The sequence below is a fragment of the Capra hircus genome, chromosome 2, assembly GCF_001704415.2.
Source record: "Capra hircus breed San Clemente chromosome 2, ASM170441v1, whole genome shotgun sequence".
In the NCBI taxonomy this organism is placed as follows: Eukaryota; Metazoa; Chordata; class Mammalia; order Artiodactyla; family Bovidae; genus Capra; species Capra hircus.
This window is the reverse complement of record NC_030809.1, coordinates 100943807-100964703: the sequence shown is the minus strand read 5'-3', so window position 1 is coordinate 100964703 and position 20897 is coordinate 100943807. Positions and strand designations below refer to the sequence as shown.

The following is a 20897-nucleotide window of genomic DNA, read 5'->3' as shown; positions in this document are numbered from 1 at the left end:
AACATTTTTTCTTCTTCTATTTTTGAGAAACATAAAAAATATTTTCCTTTCCCCTCTTTAGGGGAAAGTGTCATAGTGAATAAAGGTTTCTTCCATGGCAGAGATTAAATTATACAAGTTTTCAGATGCTTACTACTGGCCAGGGCAGAAAGATCAGGAGATAGAGAAATACCTGTCTCTGTCTTATCAGAAGAATATCTCAATACTCCTATTCCCTAATTCTGTATTTCCCAATGTTCCTAGAATAGGCCCAGCATGGTTGAAGTTTCTTAACGAACCTAATGAGAAAATAAGAATAAAAGCTGAGAATTTTTGATACTCTTTTTAAAAAGTGATTATGCCTTATACATGAATTGGAAAGGAAAACAAAACCAAATTCTAAACTTCACTTCAATAATCGAGAAAGTGTCTGTCACTATCCTATCTCTATTTCTCTTATGCACCCCTACTGAAGATCTCTAGACCATTAAGTTTACCTATATAACTGGGAGTATTCTTTTGTAAATCAACCTGAGAATCACAAAAAAAAAGGATAATTTTTGAGAAATGGAGTGCAGTATGTATAACACTAGTTTTACAGTAGATGTATCAAATAGCAAGGAGAAAGGGAATTATGTATTCCTATACTTATGGAGGAAACTAAGAACTCCAATGGCTAGCATATTTCTTAAGACTTCAGAATACCAGACTAGTAAAAAAAAAGTTTCTTTTTTAATTGAAGGAACCAACGTAAGATCCTCTACTTTCAACAGCCTTACAGGAATAATTTAACATAGCAGGGCTTAAGCTATTTATCTTCAGAGAGACCTATTTGCAAGGCTGGCCCCCTGAGTGGCATCTGGGAATATAATCTTTGAAAACATTTCTTAAGTGATAAGATTCTAAGTGCTGTGCCAACCTACTTGGACTACCATGAGATTTGTGGTGAATAACTACTTTCCTTCTGACACAGGGTGCCTATGTAACTAACCCTTAAAAATATCCCAAGTTCTTGAGTCTCAAATGGAGTTCCCCATGCCAAAGCAGTGCATATATGCTGGGTGAACTTCTGGAAGCTGGAGAGAGGGTGCACTCTGTATGACTCCTCACAGAAAGGAAAGAGTATAGGAAACCTGCACAAGGATTCCTCCAGACTCCACCTGGTGTCTTTTTCCATTAATGATCTGGCTGTGTTTCTTTACTAGTCTCTGTAATAAACCTTAGCTCTGAATATGACAGTTTTACTCAGTCCTGTGAATCCTTTTAGAGAATTGCAGAATCTCTGGGTGCACTGGGGACTCCCAAAACACTAAGTAATGATACTAACTCAGCAAAAAAAAAAAAAACAAACAGAAAACTCTATGATCATCATTTGACAAATGGGTATGCTAACAAAATTTTGCTCTTTATTCTGACAGTACAGAAACATAGAAACAATATCAGAATAAAGGATAGAATTTTAAATGGAATAAATTTAGCATTATAAGAAGTTCATTACCTTATTCTTGTTTTTCTTATTTTACTGTAGGTTGGTAAAAACCTTATCAAGGACCATTAACAGACATGCCTAGAAACTACTTAACCAGGTAATTTTTGCCTGGATATACCTTTCTTCCAATTTACTTTCTTTAGAAACTGAAAACAATAAGCAGAAATTTTATGTGAACGGGAGTATTTTAAAAAGCTGAAACTTCTGGTAAGACATTAAAGATTTCACTGAAATAACAGTTTATTTTAAACTTATAGTTAAAGAATAAATTAATAACAAATTTAGTTCCAGGATATTTTAAGATCTGTATCGTCTTCCAGTCAGCCAAGTAACAATATGAAAAAAACAAACAAAATAACTAGCTGAGATAGTGATACTCTGACTTTTAGTTTGTCATTTTACTTAAAAATTATTCATGGAAGATAACATACTTATCTTTCCTCAATACAATCATCTTAAAATGAATTTTTTCCATAGGTCACAATATTCTTTAAAAAGTTAGCAAACAAAAACCTCAAATTTTATCTATTAATATATCCCTGTGTTTTAGTTCTTCAAGTTCTTTCTTTAGTTCTAACAATATATTTTCCATTGCAAAAGATTCAAATTCCATTCACCAGGATAAATAACAACTTTCAAAACTAAAACCATATACCTTTTGCTGTAGTTCTTTTACTGCAGAATCTCTATCCATGCATGCCTGTCGAAAGGCTTCATAAGCTTTATTGAGTTGCTCGCCAATGTTTTTATCCATTCCTCTATGTCCTGTTGCATCACTATAAATGATGGAGTAAATGACAGATCTGAAAAATAATTGAACAATTTAGATAGCTATCAAGTAAGTATAAATCATTTTTAAAATGTGCCTCAAAAATAATTCTGTATTGTTTATCATGAACATTACAGAATCAATTATGATAAAGTTTTTACAAGTATATTTATTTATTTATTTGGCCGTGTCAGGTCTTAGTCTTAGCACACAGGATCTTTCGTTGCAGCACACAGACTCTCTAGTTGCAGCCTCTGGGTTCCCGAGCCACAGGCTTCAGTCATTGCGGTGTGCGGGCTTAGCTGCTCTGTGGCATGTGGGATCTCAGCTCCCCAACCAGGGATTGAACCCATGAACCCTTCATTGCAAGGCGGATTCTTAACCACTGGATCATCAAGGAAGTCCCCATATAAAACAGCTTTATAAAGGCAAAAAAGTCTCATATAAAATCCTGATCATATTTTAATCCTGCAATATTGTGAAACCTTAACTTCTACAGTTTTGAAATATTCTTTATGAATGTTTAAGGAGCAGTTAGGGTTCCAGTTCATAAAGATGCTACTTTGCAAATGGTATTCTATAAATGTAAGTTAAAAATGGAAAAATATAAAAGGCCATTTGTTATTAATCTTTCATTATAGAAATGTACAACAGGCTTAGCAATGTGAGAAGGGATTTCTTTTTACTAAATGGACAGTTACTTCCACTTATAAGGTGAATGCTTGCTATACTGAAATTAGAGCAAAATTAAGTAGATAATAAATGTTTGTGGATGAAGATCACACTGTTGTCATCACACAGCAATTAAAATGTGTGAAAATGCTCTTATTTTAGCACAAAATCTAGCGAAAACTGCCACTGGACTGTACATTAAAAAAGAAAAATCATACCCCATCAGTCTTACCCCTACTCTGTATTAGTTTTCTGACTTCTCTGCTATTTCTGAACTACAGGTGACTTTCTCAGTGGAGGTAATTTCGTTTTATCATCTCAATTTGCATTGTATCTCTAAAGACATTCCCTGACTCTGAGCAGAGCATCATCTATCTAATGACTGATTTTTCTTGTCAAGCTGTAATAACCACACCACTGAGCCTTTCTTTTAATCCTCTGAAAGCCACAAAGTTGTCTATCAGTCACAGGGGGTCTTGGGGATACCCAATTATTTCACACCCTTTATGACTGAAATCCTTCATAATATCAGTCTCTTTCATAACATTTTATCTTTGAGTATACCTGCTTTCCATATTTTACATTAAGATATAATTCATATAAAATAAATTCACCATTTGAAAATATACACTTCTGTAGTTTTCTGTATTCACAATGTTGTGCAACTATCACCAAAATCTAATCATAGAACATTTTTATCATCACAGAAACTCTGTACCTACTAGTAGTTAGTCCCAATTCCTATCTCCCCTGTAACTCCTTACAATCACTAATCTGCTTTCTGACCCTATGGATGTGCTTATTCTGAATGTTTAGAATCATAAAGTATATGCCAGTGTGTCTGGCTTTTTTCATGAAGCATAAAATTTCCAATTTTTAAACATGTTGTAGCATGTAATAGTATTTCATTGCTTTTTATGTCTGAATAATATTCTATTTTATGGAATAAAATAGATTTTATTTATAATGTAAATTTTTTACATTTTATTTATCCATTCCTCAATTAATAGATATTTGGGTTGTTTACACTTTTTGGTTATTTTGAATAAAGTTACAATTTGTGCATATATATCTGTGTGAACACATGTTGTCAGTTCTCTTAAATATACATCTAGGAGCAGAGCTGCTGAGTCAGATGACAGTTATGTTTAACTTTTTGAGGAACTACCACAGACAATACAGCCATTTCCACAGAAGCTGTATCATTTTATATTTTTACTAGCAATGCCCAAGAGTTCAATTTCTCCATATTTTCACCAATAATTATTGTTCATTTAAAAATGTTAGGATCCTATGGGATGTGAAGTGGTAGCTCATCACAGTTTTGATTTTGAGCATCTTTACAGTGCTTATTGGGCATTTGAATATCTTCTTTGGAGAAATGTCTAATCAAATTCTTTGCCTACTTTTCATATATATGTGCATATATACACACATATATGTACATATATATATGTGTGTGTGTATATGTACATCAAACATCTAGTCAAATCTTTTGCTCACTTTATATGTTCATGTATGTATATATATTTAATATATAGGCACATATGTGCCTATTATGTGCCTGTATGTGCATGCTAAGTCATTTCATTCATATCTGACTCTTTGCAACCCCATGGATTGTGACCTGCCAAACTCCTCTATCCATGGAGTTCTCCAGGCAAGAATACCGGAGTGGGCTACCATGCCCTCCCTTCTCCAAGGGATCATCCCAACCCAGGGCTTGAACCTGCATCTCTACGTCTCCTGCATTGGAAGCAGGGTTCCTTACCATTAGTGCCACCTGGGAAGGCATATATATACACATACACACGTGTATGTGTATATATACATGTGCATGCACGCTCAGTCGTGTCTGACTCTTTGTGACCCCTATGAACTGTAGCCTGCTAGGCTCCAGAGTCATGGAATTTACCAGACAAGAACACAGGAATGGGTTGCTATTTCCTTCATATATATATATATATATATATGTATATATGTATATATGTATATGTATATATGTATATGTGAATGCATATATAAATTTTCCAATATTTTCTTCCATTCTGTAGATTCTCTTTTTGTTTGATAGTGTCCTTTGTCAAAGTTTTAATTTTGATGAAGTCCAATTTATCTTTTTTCTTTTGTTCTTGTGCTTTTCATACCTAAGAAACCCCTGCCTAATCCAACCAAGATCACACAGATTTTCACCTATATTTTCTTTTAGAAATTTTATAATTTTAGCTTTTACATTTAGACCTTTGATTTATATTAAGTTAATCTGTGTAATACAGTATGAGGTAGGGCTCCAGATTCATTCCTCTGTATGTGGTTGGTGAGTTGTCGTGGTGTCACGTTGTTGAAAAGGCTATTCTTTTCCCACTGAATCCCCTTGGCATCCTTGTTGAAAACCAGCTAACCATACATCACAGTGCCCTCAAATACTGAGGTAATATTTCAATACTACCAGCCAGTCTTTAATAAGATACTAAGCACACTCCTACATCATTTTCTAGACTTGGTAAAGAAGAATTTTCAAGGATTTTATTATGGGGATCAAACTATGGAAACTCTTCAAGAGATGGGAATTCCAGACCATTTTGAGAAACCTGTATGCTGTTCAAGAAACAACAGTTAGAACCTTGTATGGAACAACTGACTGGTTCAGGATTGAGAAAGGAGTACGACAAGGCTGTTTATTGTTACCTTGTTTATTTAACTTACACATAGAGCACATCATGAGAAATGCCAGGCTAGATGAGTTACAAGCTGGAATCAAGATTGCTGGGAGAAATATCAACAACCTCAGATATGCAGATGATACCACTTTAATGGCAGAAAGCGAAGAGGAAATAAAGAACCTTTTAAGGGTGAAGGAGGAGAGTGAAAAAGCCAGCTTAAGACTCAATATTAAAAAGACTAAGATCATGGAATCCAGCCCCATCACTTCATGGCAAGTAGAAGGCGAAAAGGTGAAAGCAGTGACAGATTTCATCTCCTTGGGCTCTAAATCACCGTGGACGGTGACTGCAGCATGAAATTAGAAGACAACTGCTTCTTGGTAGGAAAGCTATGACAAAGCTAGACAGTGTGTTAAAGAGCAAAGACATCACTTTGCTGACAAAGGTCTGTATAGTCAAGGCTATGGTCCTTCCAGTAGTCATGTATGGTTGTGAGCGCTGGACAATAAAGAAAGCAGAGTGCCAAAGAATTGATGCTTTCGAGTCGATGCTGGAGAAGACTCCTTAGAGTCCCTTGGATAGCAAGGAGATCAAACCAGTCAATTTTAAAGGAAATCAACCCTGAATATTCATTGGAAAGACTGATGCTGAAGCTGAAGCTCCAATACTTTGGCCACCTGATGTGAAGAACTGACTCATTTGAAAAGACCTGATGCTGGGAAAGACTGGAGGCAGGAGAAGAGGACGACATAGGATGAGATGTCTGGATGTCATCACTGACTCAGTGGACATGAACTTTGGCAAATTCCAGGAGATGGTGATGGAAAGGGAAGCCTAGAGTGCTGCAGTCCATGGGGTCATGGAGAGTTTCAGACATGACTTGGTGACTGAACAACAACAACATTATGGGGATCACAGTGTTTTTACCTTGTGAAAGAATGAAGTGACTGAAGTAAGTGAAGTCGCTCAGCTGTGTCCAACTCTTTGCTAACCCATGGACTGCAGCCTACCAGGCTCCTCAGTCCATGGAATTTTCCAGGCAAGAGTACTGGAGTGGGTTGTCATTTCCTTCCCCAGGGGATCTTCCTGAACCAGGGATCAAACCCAGGTCTCTCACATTGCAAGCAGACACTTTACCATCTGAGCCACCAGGGAAGTCCTGAAGCAATGAAAGTGATACTTTTTTAGGCATTCTAGTTAGGAAGTCTGTTTCTATTGGTACCTCTGATAGATGGAAAAGATGAAGTACTGTTAAGATAATTAACACTGCCAGGATCTCTAGCATACCATAGACACTATGGAAACAGAGTAATTAGCATTAGCACAAAGCTTCATTTTGAGTATTTATTCAGATACTATTATCATTCAAAAACGGATTTAGGGTGGCTTTAAAAAGCACATGAGATTCAAAGTAAGTATATGAGCAGGAAAAGAAAAATAAGGGTAGGGAGCTATAGGGACTATAGTATACTATAATACGCTCATACAGAAATCAGACAATTCAAGTAGTTATGTGGCTTGACTGCCTAAAACTGTCTTAACAAACTGCAGATGTCATAATAAACTGTCAATGTAAACCACACTTGTATTTTAAAATCTGGGACAAACAAGAATCTTGAACTGGGAACTCATCTACTTTCTTGTTTTATTCTGTCACTGACTGACCGTGGGACCTTAGTTCAGGGCTACTAAATCTTTTTGGACTAAAGTTTCTCTCCCTTCAAACAAAAAAAGATGTTTGGATTTGATTTCTAAGAAACTTCTTTGTTCTACACCTCTTGCGTCTGTGAATCAAAAAATGCATGTCTGTTCCATCAAGAAGGTGCATTCTTGTTTTTAAAAATGTAAATACAGTACTAAAAATAGCTGCATCATATGCAAGTAAATCATGTGGAGTCTTCATTTCAGGTCCTTGAATTAGATCACACAAATGTCACTATGAAGAGTTACTGAGTAAATTCCACATTCTATTTCCTGAAGTAAGAATGTATGCTGGAGAGATACGATTCAGGTCAATACAACTAAATAAATGATACATTTAATTCCTATCTCACAGCCAAGAAGAAAATTGGGTGTCAGATCAGTGACACTGACTAGAGAAAAAGGAAACAGTCTCTGGAACCCAGCTAGTTAAACTGGACAGATTTCAAACATTAACACCCTGAACTTTAAAGCCACTTGTTCCTCTATTTTTTAAAGCATTTGTTAAGTATAAAATTAATTTCACAATTCAAGAGATAGTCACATTTCAATTACATTTTGGTATCCCTTAAAGTTGCTGGACTCCAAGGAAATGGTTTTTATTTATAATAAACATGTCCAAACTCAAATCTAATGGCCACTGTGCTGTGCTTAGTCACGTCCAATTCCTGGTGACCCCATAGACTGTAGCCCGCCAAGTTCCTCTGTCCATGGGGATTCTCTAGGTAAGAATACTGGAGCAGGCTGCCATGCCCTCTTTCAGGGGATCTTCCCAACCCAGGGATTGAACCCAGGTCTCCCGCACTGCAGGCGGATTCTTTACTATCTGAGCTACCAGGGAAGCCCCTAGTAGCCACTACCATCCCCCAAACCCAGGAGGTCCAAGCTAGAGCTACCTCTGCCGTGGAAACACTCTTTTTAGTTATGGCTTCACTCTTTTAAATGTATTTGCAGGAAAGCCTTCTGTGTTAAATTTATTTCTGGGTATGGTTTGCTGGTTTCCTTACACCAGGAAGAGATTAACTCACTGATGTCCAACACTAGAGCTGGGTGGGCAAAACACAAAGCATGCCACCCCTAGGGTAATCCTCTTGAAGCCAAGGTAGTCTTGTCATATCCACCTCTAATACTCTGACAGTATTTCCTTTTTTCCTTAGGGTACTTCCTGTAAGATGGAAATGGAGAGGGTAGCAAGTTCCTGTTCTACCTCCAAGGTCCAGCAGGTGCTCACCCAGGAGGAAGCACTAAGAAAATTCATGGGCATCACGCTGCTTTCTCTTTTCATTGATCCTTGGTGCATAATGAAAGTGTCCTGGAGTAGGAAAGTCAGCATGCACAAGGGGGATAATTTTATTTTCCCTTGGTAAAATTTCCCAGCTCCAACAAAGATGTATTGACTACAACTGCCAAATTTTAATTTTATAAAATATATACCATTACTATCCAATTAAATGAGAAAAAGTAAAGCACGTGTTTGCTGAATACATGTAAGGCACTGTGCGGGATGCAGCAAGGAGCTTTAGGGATAGTTTTATGCGCCACCTTAGTTTTATGTGCCTTTTACGAAGTTTTTTCCCACCAGTTCTTCATTTCTTATTACTCATATTTCAATTTGACTGACAAGGCTCAGAGGAGTTAAATGACCTGCGTATAGCTACAAAGCTATAACTGAGGTGACTAGGACCAAGTTTCTGAAAATCTTAGTTCAAGGATTGCTTATTACAGCCAGCTGCAAAATATTCTCCCAGGATGCCATGATGGATATTTCATTCAATAAAACAAAAAACAAAGCCTGGGCTGGGCACCACTGATGTTCTCACCACTGTGAGAACAAAACAGACACGAAACCCACCCTCATGAAGGCACCACTAGCTATAATTTAAAGAATATATATGAGTACCTGGATATATCTGAAGGCTAGAGTTTGGAAAGCAGAATGCTCACATCTAATATTTATGAGGTTTAGCAAAGGCTTTGAGAGACAGATGTCATCTGATTTGGGTTCTGAATTATGAGTAGGAATGACTTCACCCATTCCTTTTATTTGACTATCAAATAGCGGTCATCCTTTCTAAAACAGGTTCCTGGTAGCTATACAGACGTTTTTAGTGCTAGATAATACTCATTTGTCACTAAAACAGGCCAGGATTATATGTATTTCTTGTGCACTGGCCAGCCTGAACTTTGAGATCAGGACAACTCTGCAAACCTGAGACAACTGTTAAGTATACCACTGACAGTTACTTAGAGAAATGATGACCTAGGCTAGTGTTTGTCCTACGAAACTTGAGATGAAGCAATGGTGGTGTTGACATCAAGGCTAAGTCCTGCCTCCTCTGGACCTCGATTTTCCTTGCTTTTAAAATGAAGGGGTTAAAGATATCAATACAAGATGGTCAATACCAATATCAGATTGATTCTATTCCTTGCAGCCAAAGATGGAGAAGCTCTATACAGTCAGAAAAAACAACACCAGGAGCTGACTGTGGCTCAGATCATGAACTCCTCTTGCAAAATTCAGACTTAAGTTGAAGAAAGTAGGGAAAACCACTAGACAATTCAGGTATGACCTAAAATCAAATCCCTTACAATTACACAGTAGAATTGACAAATAGACTCAAGGGATTAGACACAGGGCCTGAAGAACTATGGATGGAGGTTCATGACACTGTACAGGAGGCAGGGATCAAAACCATCCCCAAGAAAAAGAAATGCAAAAAAAAAAGGTTGTCTGAGGAGGCCTTACAAATATTTGAGAATAGAAGCAAAAGGCAAAGGTGAAAAGGAGAAACATATCCATTTGATGCAGAGTTCCAAATAACAGCAAGGACAGATAAGAAAGCCTTCCCAAGTGATCAACGCAAAGAAGTAGAGGAAAACAATAGAATGGGAAAGGCTAGCAATCTCTTCAAGAAAATTAGAGACATCAAGGGAATATTTCATACAAAGATGGACACAATAAAGGAAAGAAATGCTATAGACCTAACAGAAGCAGAAGATATTAAGAAGAGGGCAAGAATACACAGAAGAGCCATACGAAAGAGATCTTAATGATTCAGATAATCACAATAGTATGATCACTCACCTAGAGCCAGACATCCTGGAATGGGAAGTCAAGTGGGCCTTAGGAAGCATCACTACAAACAAAGCTAGTGGAGGTGACAGAATTCCAGCTGAGCTACTTCAAATCCTGAAAGATGATGCTGTTAAAGTGCTGCACTCAATATGCCAGCAAGTTTGGAAATCTCAGCAGTGGCCACAAGACTGGAAAAGGTCAGCTTTCATTCCAATCCCAAAGAAAGGCAACGCCAAAGAATGTTCAACTACCACACAATTGTACTCATTTCACACGCTAGCAGAATAATACTCAAAATTATCCAACCGAGGCTTCAATAGTATGTGAATGGAGAACTTCCAAATGTTCAAGCTGGATTTAGAAAAGGCGGAGGAACCCAGGTCAAACTGCCAACATCTGCTGGATCATAGAAAAAGCAAGAGAATTCCAGAGAAAATATCTACTTCTGCTTCATTGAGTGCACTAAAGCCTTTGACTGTGTGATCACAACAAACTGTGGAAAATTCTTAAAGAGACAGGAATACCAGACTACTTTACCTGCTTCCTGAGAAACCTGTATGCAGGTCAAAGAGCAACAGTTAGAACTGGACATGAAACAATGAACTGGCTCCAAACTGGGAAAGGAGTACATCAAGGCTGTACACTGTCACTCTGTTTATTTAACTTATATGCAGAGCACATTATGCAAAATGCCAGGTTTGATGAAGCACAAGCTGGAATCAACACTGCCAGGAGAAATATCAATAACCTCAGATATGCAGATGACACCACACTTATGGCAGAAAGCGAAGAGGAACTAAAGAGCCTCTTGATGAAAGTGAAAGAGGAAAGTGAAAAAGTTGGCTTAAAACTCAACATTCAGAAAACTAAGATTATGGCATCCAATCCCACCACTTCATGGCAAATAGATGGGGAAACAATAGAAACAGTGACAGACTTTATTATCTTGGACTCCAAAATCACTGCAGATGGTGAGTGCAGCCATGAAATTAAAAGATGCTTGCTCCTTGGAAGAAAACTATGACAAACCTAGACAGCACATTAAAAAACAGAGACATTACTTTGCCAACAAAGGTCCTCCTCGTCAAAGCTATGGTTTTTCCAGTAGTCATGTGTGGATGTGAGAGTTGGACTATAAAGAAAGCTGAGTGCCGAAGAATTGATGCTTTTGAACTGTGGTGTTGGAGAAGACTCTTGAGAGTCCCTTGGACTGCAAGGAGATCAAACCAGTCAATTCTAAAAGATTGATTTCCTTTAGAATATTCATTGGAAAGACTGATGATGAAAAGCCAATACTTTGGCCACCTGATGTGAAGAATTGACTCATCAGAAAAGACCTTAATGCTTGGAAAGATTGAAGGCAGGAGGAGAAGGGGACAACAGAGGATGAGATGGTTGGATGGCATCACCGACTCACTGGACATGAGTTTGAGCGAACTCCGGGAGTTGGTGATAGACAGGGAAGCCTGGTGTGCTGCAGTCCATGGGGTCGCAGAGTTGGACACAACTGAGCTGAACTAAACTGACAAGATATCATCCTTGTCAACTTTATGATTAGATAACATTTCAAAACAAATACAAAGTACAGAAGCTTTTGTTCGGCAAACATAGTGATTTATTTTTCCTCATAAATGATATCTTAGATTTAAAAATTAAAAACAAGTTAGCATGGCAATTCATTTCCTGATAGTGAGAAGTATGGAATAAAATTACATGGGATGTCCTAGAAGAGATATGATACTGTGAAAATGTGATATGAAAATACATGATATAACACTGTGAAAATTAATGACTTTAACAATTATATATTTCCTCCTAACACTTTACTAGGTAGAATGGGAAAAAAAGTATAGGCTTTGAATTCAGATCTCAGACCTGCCATTTTCTGGCTATTTACTTAGTTTCTCTGAGTTTAGTTTTTTATATATAGTTTGTAGGTTTATTGTGAAGACTGAGATCATACGTGAAACATATCTGGTAACTGTTTCTCAATATCCATTCTCTACTCCTCTGGTATTCCTGAATTTTAGCTGATGTGGTCACGTGACTATGTTCTGGTCATTGGCAAGCAAGCGTAACTTCCAAGACAAGGTCTCTTTCTTTTCCCCCTTCCTTCTCCTTTATTGTGGTGAGTCACCCGAAACATTGTGGTGAGGGCAATACTTCCGGATGGTGGAGCAACAGTGGATGTGGAACGACAGGAATAAAGAAGCCGAGGTCCCTGACCCTGTGGGGCTGCTGTATCGACTCTGGACATCTTATACTTTGAACTGTCATACATGAGAGAAATAAAATATCCATCTTGTTGGTTTAAGCCACTGCCACTGGGGAGTTCTCAGAAGAGAAGCTGAGCTGTATCCCAACTGGTACCATATTCAAGACTGACCCAGCACTGAAGACACAGTAGGTTCCCTTTTTTTCCCATGGGAAAGAGACAAACTTATATAGTCTTTGCCTTTTTCTCTAATTAGAGCTTATAATTAGTAAGGCAAAAACACATGAGCTCACCCAAGGGTTCACTCCAGATCTGTGCATTTCATTATACATAGGTTTTACCTCAAAGGAAGAAGAGAAGAACTGTTCAGTAAAAGTGTAGGCAGTAAAAAGGTATAATAGAAGGAACAATTAAAACGAGAGAACTGTGGAAGGCTCCACAGAGGATCTGACACTCATACTGGGCCCTGAAATATGAGAATGATTTCAACAAGTGGAGTAAAAGGAGAATGAACATTAACTCTGAAAAAGTAGACGCTCTGAGAAATCACTGCTGCTGCTGCTGCTACTAAGTCGCTTCAGTCGTGTCTGACTCTGTGCGACCCCACAGATGGCAGCCCACCAGGCTCCTCGGTCCCTGGGATGCTCCAGGCAAGAACACTGGAGTGGGTTGCCATTTCCTTCTCCAGTGCATGAAAGTGAAAAGTGAATGTACGACTCTTCGCGACTCCATGGACTGCAGCCTACCAGGCTCCTCTGTCCCTGGGATTCTCCAGGCAAGAGTGCTGGAGTGTGAGCTGCCATCACTAGCATACTGCATTTAGGGACTGGTGGTGAGTATATTTACACAAGTGAGGTATGTATACAGAAAGGATGGAGAGGTCAGGGTGCTGAGACAGGATAGTTGGGGCCACCACATATGACTGTCCTTCACTGAAAAAACCCTATGGGTCCCGATCATGTAGACCATAATTGGAATGAAGCACCCTACAGCTACAGAGTGTAGCTGTAACTACACAAGCTGTACACAGTAGACTTAGATATGGCCAGACTGCAATAGACCTTGAATGTCACTCCAATTTTAACCTGCTGACATTAAGGAATTTTCAAGCAGGAGATGAATATGTTTTAGAAAGATAAACCAGATACCAGCAGAATACAAACTAATGAGGGAGACAAAATGAGTAGATCCATAGGAAACCACTATTGTATTCTGGTAAAAGATAAGGGCTTGAACTAGAGTAAGGGAAATGAAAGCTGAATGGATTCAAGAGACATTTTAAAGGCAAAATTAACAGGACTCACTGGCCAACTGGATGTGTACAACAGACAAGAAGGAAGCATTCAGCAATTCTGAGTGAGTTGTCCTGGGATGGAGTCCTAGCATCTATATTTTAATAAGCAAAGTAACCAGTTTATTTTGTCAAAGGTGGTTTGGCCAGCCATATTTTTCAAAACATAGGGCAAACAGCAATGCCAGTCAGCCACAGAGAAATAGGAAGAAAAACTGAGAGAGACAGGAGAGGATACTGAATTCAATTTTGGACAAAAGTGCTGACAGAGGCATAGTTAACAACAGGCAAGAAAAAATGTGCCAGCTGAGTGACAACGAAATCTAAAGGAAGAAATGATGGCTAAGTAAGCCTTCCCTCCAGCTACTATTCTTAAAGTCCTGTTTTTAATGTCCTCTGATACTGCTGACAGTCAACCAGGCCAAAATCTTTCTACCAAAAAGTAAACAAAACCTCTACATTGTTTTAAAAGAAAACAGTGGAGAGAGAAAGAAGCAAAACTCATTACTGTACCACTTTGTGTCACAAGATATACACCTTTCTTTCTCCCAAATACAAACCAAAATATAGGTAGGAATATTGTCTAGTGCTCTGCTATGTTAACCCTTATACACTGTTAAATAACACGAAAAATAACTTTCTGGTAGAGCGTTTGAATGTGTGATTTTTCTTAAGTCTTTCTAGTCTACTCTACCAAATTATGATAATGAAATAGTATTAGTAATCATCTTTCACAGGAGTAGAACAGTTTCTACCTACTTTCTGGTTTTAACTTAAAAAGTTTGAAAAAGAAGTCCCTCCATCCCGAAGACAACAGTATAAGAGATGCCACAGGCCGTACCAGATTCATAAAAGGCAAAGTTTTGCTTGAAAAAGTAGTTAAAATTTCATGAGTTAACAGATTAGGGGCCCCTCCAACAACTCTGAGTCATTTACTAAATCACAATCACTATGAAAGGAGAGAGCTTGTCTATGAAAAGAGAATGAAACTTCGGGAGACAGAGGACCTTTTTCACAAAAAGGCCTATTTCCTCTTAAACTGTAGTTTAAATTGCTGGGCAGTCATATTTAGCCTTGAGAATATTATCAATGATAAATGGGAACAGGCAAAAGTCTACATAATTATAAGCTATATTCTGTGCTCTAATCACTGGCACAGAACTCTTCAAACCCGGCTTTTAATTTCCCTGAGGACACCTAGAGGCTGTTGGGCCAATGCTTGCCAAGTCACAACTTGTTTTATTAGAAGTAATTGAGAGAACTCCAGGGAGAAAATAAATAAGGTTTCAGAGATTTCCAGATCTCCATTTCCAGGCATTCCCAAGAAGTTTAGGGTGTGACTGTAAATGTGTAATATGATAAAAGTTTAAAACCAGATACAATACTTTTATACCATATAACACACTTTCTTACTCCTACTGTTAAATACTCCTGAATACAGGACCCCAAATCTCTGAAGAACCCTACAAACCAACTTCTCAAACCTGTCTCTGCGCCAAAATTACCCACATTTCCACTCTTTTCAGGGCCACCCCAGTTTTTCTCGAATGTGAATACTCAGATCTAATAAGTCCTTGCATTTGCTATGCTATCCTATTGTGGAGAAGTAAGAGTTTTTATTAAAACTTTTGATTTGACACTTCATCTCCTTTTGTATCTGGAAAAAATAAAAAGATGCTATAAAATAAAAATTTCAAATCTTATTTTTAACTGAGGCATCTTTTGTAAAATATAGTAGCCTCTCTTAATACAAATCAGAGAATCAAAATTAAAAAGCCTAGTCAACCAAAGATAAAATCAGAGCTGGGTTGCAGAATACCTGTCCAAGCTAGACATGCTTGTTGATGGATGAGAGGGAACAAGCTATAACCTTTCTGTGAGCCTCAGTTCCCTCATCTGCCCCAGTTTAGAATGTCTGGAGTACAGCATGCTGTAGGACAATGGTTCTCAACCTGTCAGTACATCAGAATAATTCAGGGCAGTTAAAACAAACAGACAGACAGACAGACAAAAAACACATATCAGCAAACCCCGTCCAAGACTTCTAGGACCATAATTTTTTTTTTGGCATGGGGTGGAGCAGGGGGGAGGTAGGTGAGGGTAGAAAAAAGAGAGAAACAAGTGTGAGAGATTTCTAATCATTGCCACAGAGGGCCAAGTCATAATGGGAAAGCACTGAACTCTGAAAAATACTACACTAATATGTACCAAGGCAGGGAAATGGGCTTCCATAAAGTGTCCTTTTGTTCCACAGTGATCTGCTTTTTTTAATTGTTCTGGAAGTGCAGAGAATTCAGAATCAAAAATAGCAGTTGCTAAGGTAGATGTTCTTTTTTTTAAAAAAAGGTATTTTGATACTTTGGCAGATGGTTCAGAGCAACAGCACTCTCGCTGATCTCGGTTCATGAGATCTCCACAATTCACCAGCCTATGTGACAAGCGCTTTCTCTATTAATTGAAGAGACATCATTAATGGCATCTGCATTGATGTTCGTGCTGACACATCTGAGACCACAGCTTTTCTCCCACCAAGCAAGCAGTCCTTATAACTTGATTCTCTCTGCTACCAACATTCCAGATCATCTTAATTCTTTTTAAATTCTCTATCTACAGATAGTTGATAAAGAACAGAGGTCCCAGTGACAGGCCTTCAATCTGAACAGGCACACACAGAGCTATGAACCAGAAGATTCTGAACACTAAGAACCTTGTATCTGAAAGGTAAGCATCCCAACAATGGTGGTCGTTCCCTATTTCCTCCTGGGAAACATTAGGGACAGGGGTAGAGAGTCTTACACCTACTGAGAGAAAAATTACTTGCCAGCTACTTTACATAAACTACCTTATTTTAATCTTCCCTCTCCAGATAAGGAAGCTGGGGTTCAAAAGGTTAAATAAGTTGCCTAATGTCAACAAATTAGAAAAATAGTAGACCCAAATAAATCCAGGTCTCTTTGATGTGAAAAGACCAGTATCTTAGTTCTTTTCACTGTAATTTAATTTCTATTTTATTTTTAATCAAAGCATAATGCATCAATATTTTAATGAGACAAATAACTTTATAAAGTTTAAGAAAAACAGTAGCCCCTTACTCTCCTCTTCTCCCTCCCCACTTCTTGGCAACAATTTTCAGCTCTTTTGATTCTTTTGGTATTTATCTTTGTATTTCTAAATAATTTGCTAATATTGTCACTACTGATTCCTATTTTACTTGTCTTCCCATTATGCAAGACAAGGATTCAGCTCTCTTTTAAGATCTCCCCTCTCTTTATGGCCTCCTCATCCTTCTAATAGTTATGTATTATTTTGATTAGATTTACATTCCACTTTTACTTTCTTATGACTGTGTGATTATTCACTGCTGAGCCATATAATATACTATGGCTCCTTTTCCTTTCCTGAAAAATATTTTTACTGAAAAAACTTATTTGCTTTATTTATTACTATCAGTAATGCAACTCCTCAATAAGTTCAGACATTACTCTATCAATTTCATTTTCTTACAAGGATCTCTCCTTGAGCTTTCTGACTTGCTCAAGTTTAGACTTATTCATCTCTGTGCAGAGAGGAAGGCCTTCACCTTGAGACCTTCTTTCAACCTGAATTTGACGATTCCCTTTATTCATCTCTCTCTCTCTAGCTGAATCTGCCATTCTCAGTATCCCTAATCTTCATCCTCCCTGTTTTACTCCTCAATTTGGTGGGGTAAACCCTCCAGTAGCTTTCTGATGAAGTGCTTACAAAGTAAATTTTTTGAGACCTTGCTTTTCAGACCTTGCTGAAACTATATTTCAGATAACTGAAAATATCTTCACCCTAAGATTTAACTGACAGTTTGCCAGGTTGAGTCCCAGGTTGGAAGGAATTTTTCCTCAGAATTTTTAAGTTTTGCTACACTCCCTTTTGTTTTTGTTGAAGTTCAGGGCCATTTTGATTCCTGCTCTTGTACTTAACCCATCTGGAAGTTCATCCTTCAGTTGTTGCAAATTTTCTTGAATTACTTTTTGGGCCATTTCATTCCTTCTCTGCGCCTGTTTGGGACTCCTACTATCGGGATGTTAAATTTTCTGAAGTGATACTCTAACACCCCCTACCTCCTTCTTTTTAAACAAACATTTACGCCCTTACTTTATAGATACACATTAAGTTTGTTGTCTTTGACAACAAGCACTGTGATGACAAATGGTGTCTAACTAAGCCTCAATAAAAAGTAATAATCAAGGAAAATAGTGTGCTTCTGGAACTCCACTGAGGCTGTGGGTATGTAGCCCAACAATGCTCTACTACCAATTGACCAGTTCAACCAGAGTAGCTCAACTTTGATTAGTTATACACATTTGGATTTCAAGTTTGAAAAGAATCACATGCTTAAAGATAGATTTCCTCCACCCCTTTCGCTTTTCAGTCACCAAGTCATGTCTGACTCTTTGGACCCCATGGACTGCAGAATGCCAGGGCTCCCTATCCCTCACCATTTCCCTGAGTCCCCCCAAGTTCATGTTCACTGAATCGATGATGTCATCCAACCATCTCATTCTCTGTCACCCACTTCTCCTTCTGCCTTCGATCTTTCCTAGCATTAGGGTTTTCACATCAGGTGACCAAAGTATTGGAGCTTCAGCTTCAGCATCAGTCCTTCCAATGAGTATTCAGAGTTGATTTTCTTAAGGGCTGACTGGTTTGATCTCCATGCTGTCCAAGGTACTCTCAAGAGTCTTCTCCAGCACCACAGTTCAAAAGCATCTTTAACAGGGTCTATGAATCCCAGGGATGCGGGAGCCTGGTGGGCTGCCGTCTCTGGGGTTGCACAGAGTCGGACATGACTGAAGCTACTTAGCAGCAGCAGCAGCAGCAGAGACAAGTGTGGGTGATTTAGCAAGTAGAAAAAGGGTCCTCTCCTGGGTTTTCCCTACTGTTGAGATTAGTATGCTTCTGGGTAAGTGTTCTACCAGGGTTGACACTTGTGGTAAGAGGCCAGTTAAACCTAAAGCAGTTTCAGGATGGGGTGATTCTAGATTAACTCTTTACCTCTTCTACTCTGCCCTAGAAAAGAAAGTCACCTGCTTTCCCCAACCCCTTGGGGTATGAATAATAACAGTTCACATTCTACTTCAGAAAAGTTGCCATCTTAGCAAAGGAAGAGGTAAGTAAGTGAGTGAGAGATACATCCTGTCTTTTCTATTTAGCTCTATGTTTGACTCCTCAGCCACAAAAAGCAACAAAAGCTAAAAGCAGGAAAAAAAGTCAATAATGTAGTATATACACATAAATAAAAGAACATCTTCTGTCTTAGATGGTTAAGGTAAACCTTTGACGGCACTGAAAAGTATGTGTGTTTCCTTACTTGAAGAAAGGAAATGGAAGAGAACTGTCACTCCTGACATTTACTTCCAATCATTTCCCACTTTTAAGAGAGTTCCATTAGTACAAGCAGCCAGTTCCCCAAAATGACAGCTTCCATTTCTATTCTCACTTTCCAGGTTGTAAACTTCAGTTATGGATATACCCATAGCACACTGCACTATACTGTCACTGTGTAACACTGTTCCAATCAGGCAGCTGAAATCACAGAAACTTAAGTTATCCAGCAGAGTCAGAATTTGCATTTCGCATTTTTTTTAATATAAGCTGGTTGGCTAAATGCATCAGGATAGATAAGGTAAGACAATCCCACAGATCAAACCCAAAACTCACCAAACTAGGTTCTCTATTTTTCTGGATGTCAGAACTTGGTGAAACTTTTTGTTATCTTCTAAGAGTTAAAAGGAGACTTCACAGCCAAAGACCACACCCATGAGTCTCAGCTTTGCCTCACCTCCTTTTTTATCTCCAGTAGCACTTCTTTCCCTCAAGTTGTATAAAATTCTATGGGTTAAAGTGCAAAATGAAATAGTGTAACACCAAAAGGGAAACTAGACATGTGATGTTCTACCCATCTGAGGCATTGCTCAGTTAGCTTGCTTAGCCATGTTAAGGAGTATCCTTTCCTCTGAGTAGGGGCCATGTTAGAGTCTGGAGATGTGGGAGAAAGAATTATCAGTTTAAAATGGTTACTTATTAAAAAATCTGTCTTTCATAAGTCATATAAAGTGGGGCTCTACAGAATATTCTTGGATGGGGAAAACTTCAAGAGGAAGTTTACATTCAGTATGAGGAGGTATACGAACTTTGTGGGATGAAAGGTCACATTTTTATCTCCTAGGATTTGTGGTATTTTAACGTTTATAAAAAAGGAAATATGGATTTAAAAAGGCTGAAAAACATCAATATGAAGGAAAAGGCATTTTAGTTTAGGGATAGCAAATATATAAAGTCATGAAATTAATCATGGTAAAAGCCATATACTTACTGGCTAGAAATAGTAAAACCACTTACATATCCCACAAGAATAGCTGATTTTTTTTCGAGTAATTTAAAATCATTATCTTGAAGGGACCTGAGTCCCTGATTTCTGTCCTTAGAGCAAATCATTCTTCACAGCAAAATCACCTGATTGAGTTTATTCTGCTGCTGAAGAGAACAATTCTCCATACCTAATTCTACTGCAAATATCTCAAGGATTCCTATAACTTCAGGTAAGTAACCATCAAACTAGAACTCATTATTTTTCTTAGTCCACTCAATTTCCAATAATTCATAACTACAATGACTTGTAGACAGACTGTTTTCACTGTTAACAACCTGTTTTCAATAGACTCTTCTTTTTTTGCAAAGAAAAAAGCATGGTGGTAAGTGAAAGCTACTACAGCTCATTGCTCAAAATCTTTACCCTCATAATTTAGTAATGATAATTACCATTAAAGAAAGTATATCTCTGAAGTTAAAAAGGAAGAAAACAAGGTTGCTGTTAGGACACTTCTCCCACGAGACAAACAATTTAAAAAGTCTCTTAAGAAATGCTTTTCTTGCTTGAACAACAATATGAATACATTCAACACTACTGAACTGTACACTTAAAAAGGGCTAAGGTGGTAAACTTCACATTATGTGTATTTTACCACAATTAAAAAAAATGTTTTTATAGATTAAGAACTGAAAAACT

The 20897-nt window shown here is 37.9% G+C and overlaps 1 protein-coding gene across 6 annotated transcripts in view; it reads right to left on the bottom strand.

Annotated features, from left to right (window-relative positions):
• The window catches only part of TANK (TRAF family member associated NFKB activator), a 98352-nt gene that overhangs the window by 52000 nt on the left and 25455 nt on the right, over positions 1–20897 (bottom strand). For all 6 annotated transcript variants that reach the window (XM_013969371.2, XM_013969370.2, XM_005676056.3 and 3 more), the window contains exon 2: positions 2124–2271. In XM_013969371.2, coding sequence (XP_013824825.2) covers positions 2124–2222 — 99 coding nt within the window. In that variant the 5' untranslated portion in view covers positions 2223–2271. The remainder of the gene's footprint in view (positions 1–2123; positions 2272–20897) is intronic.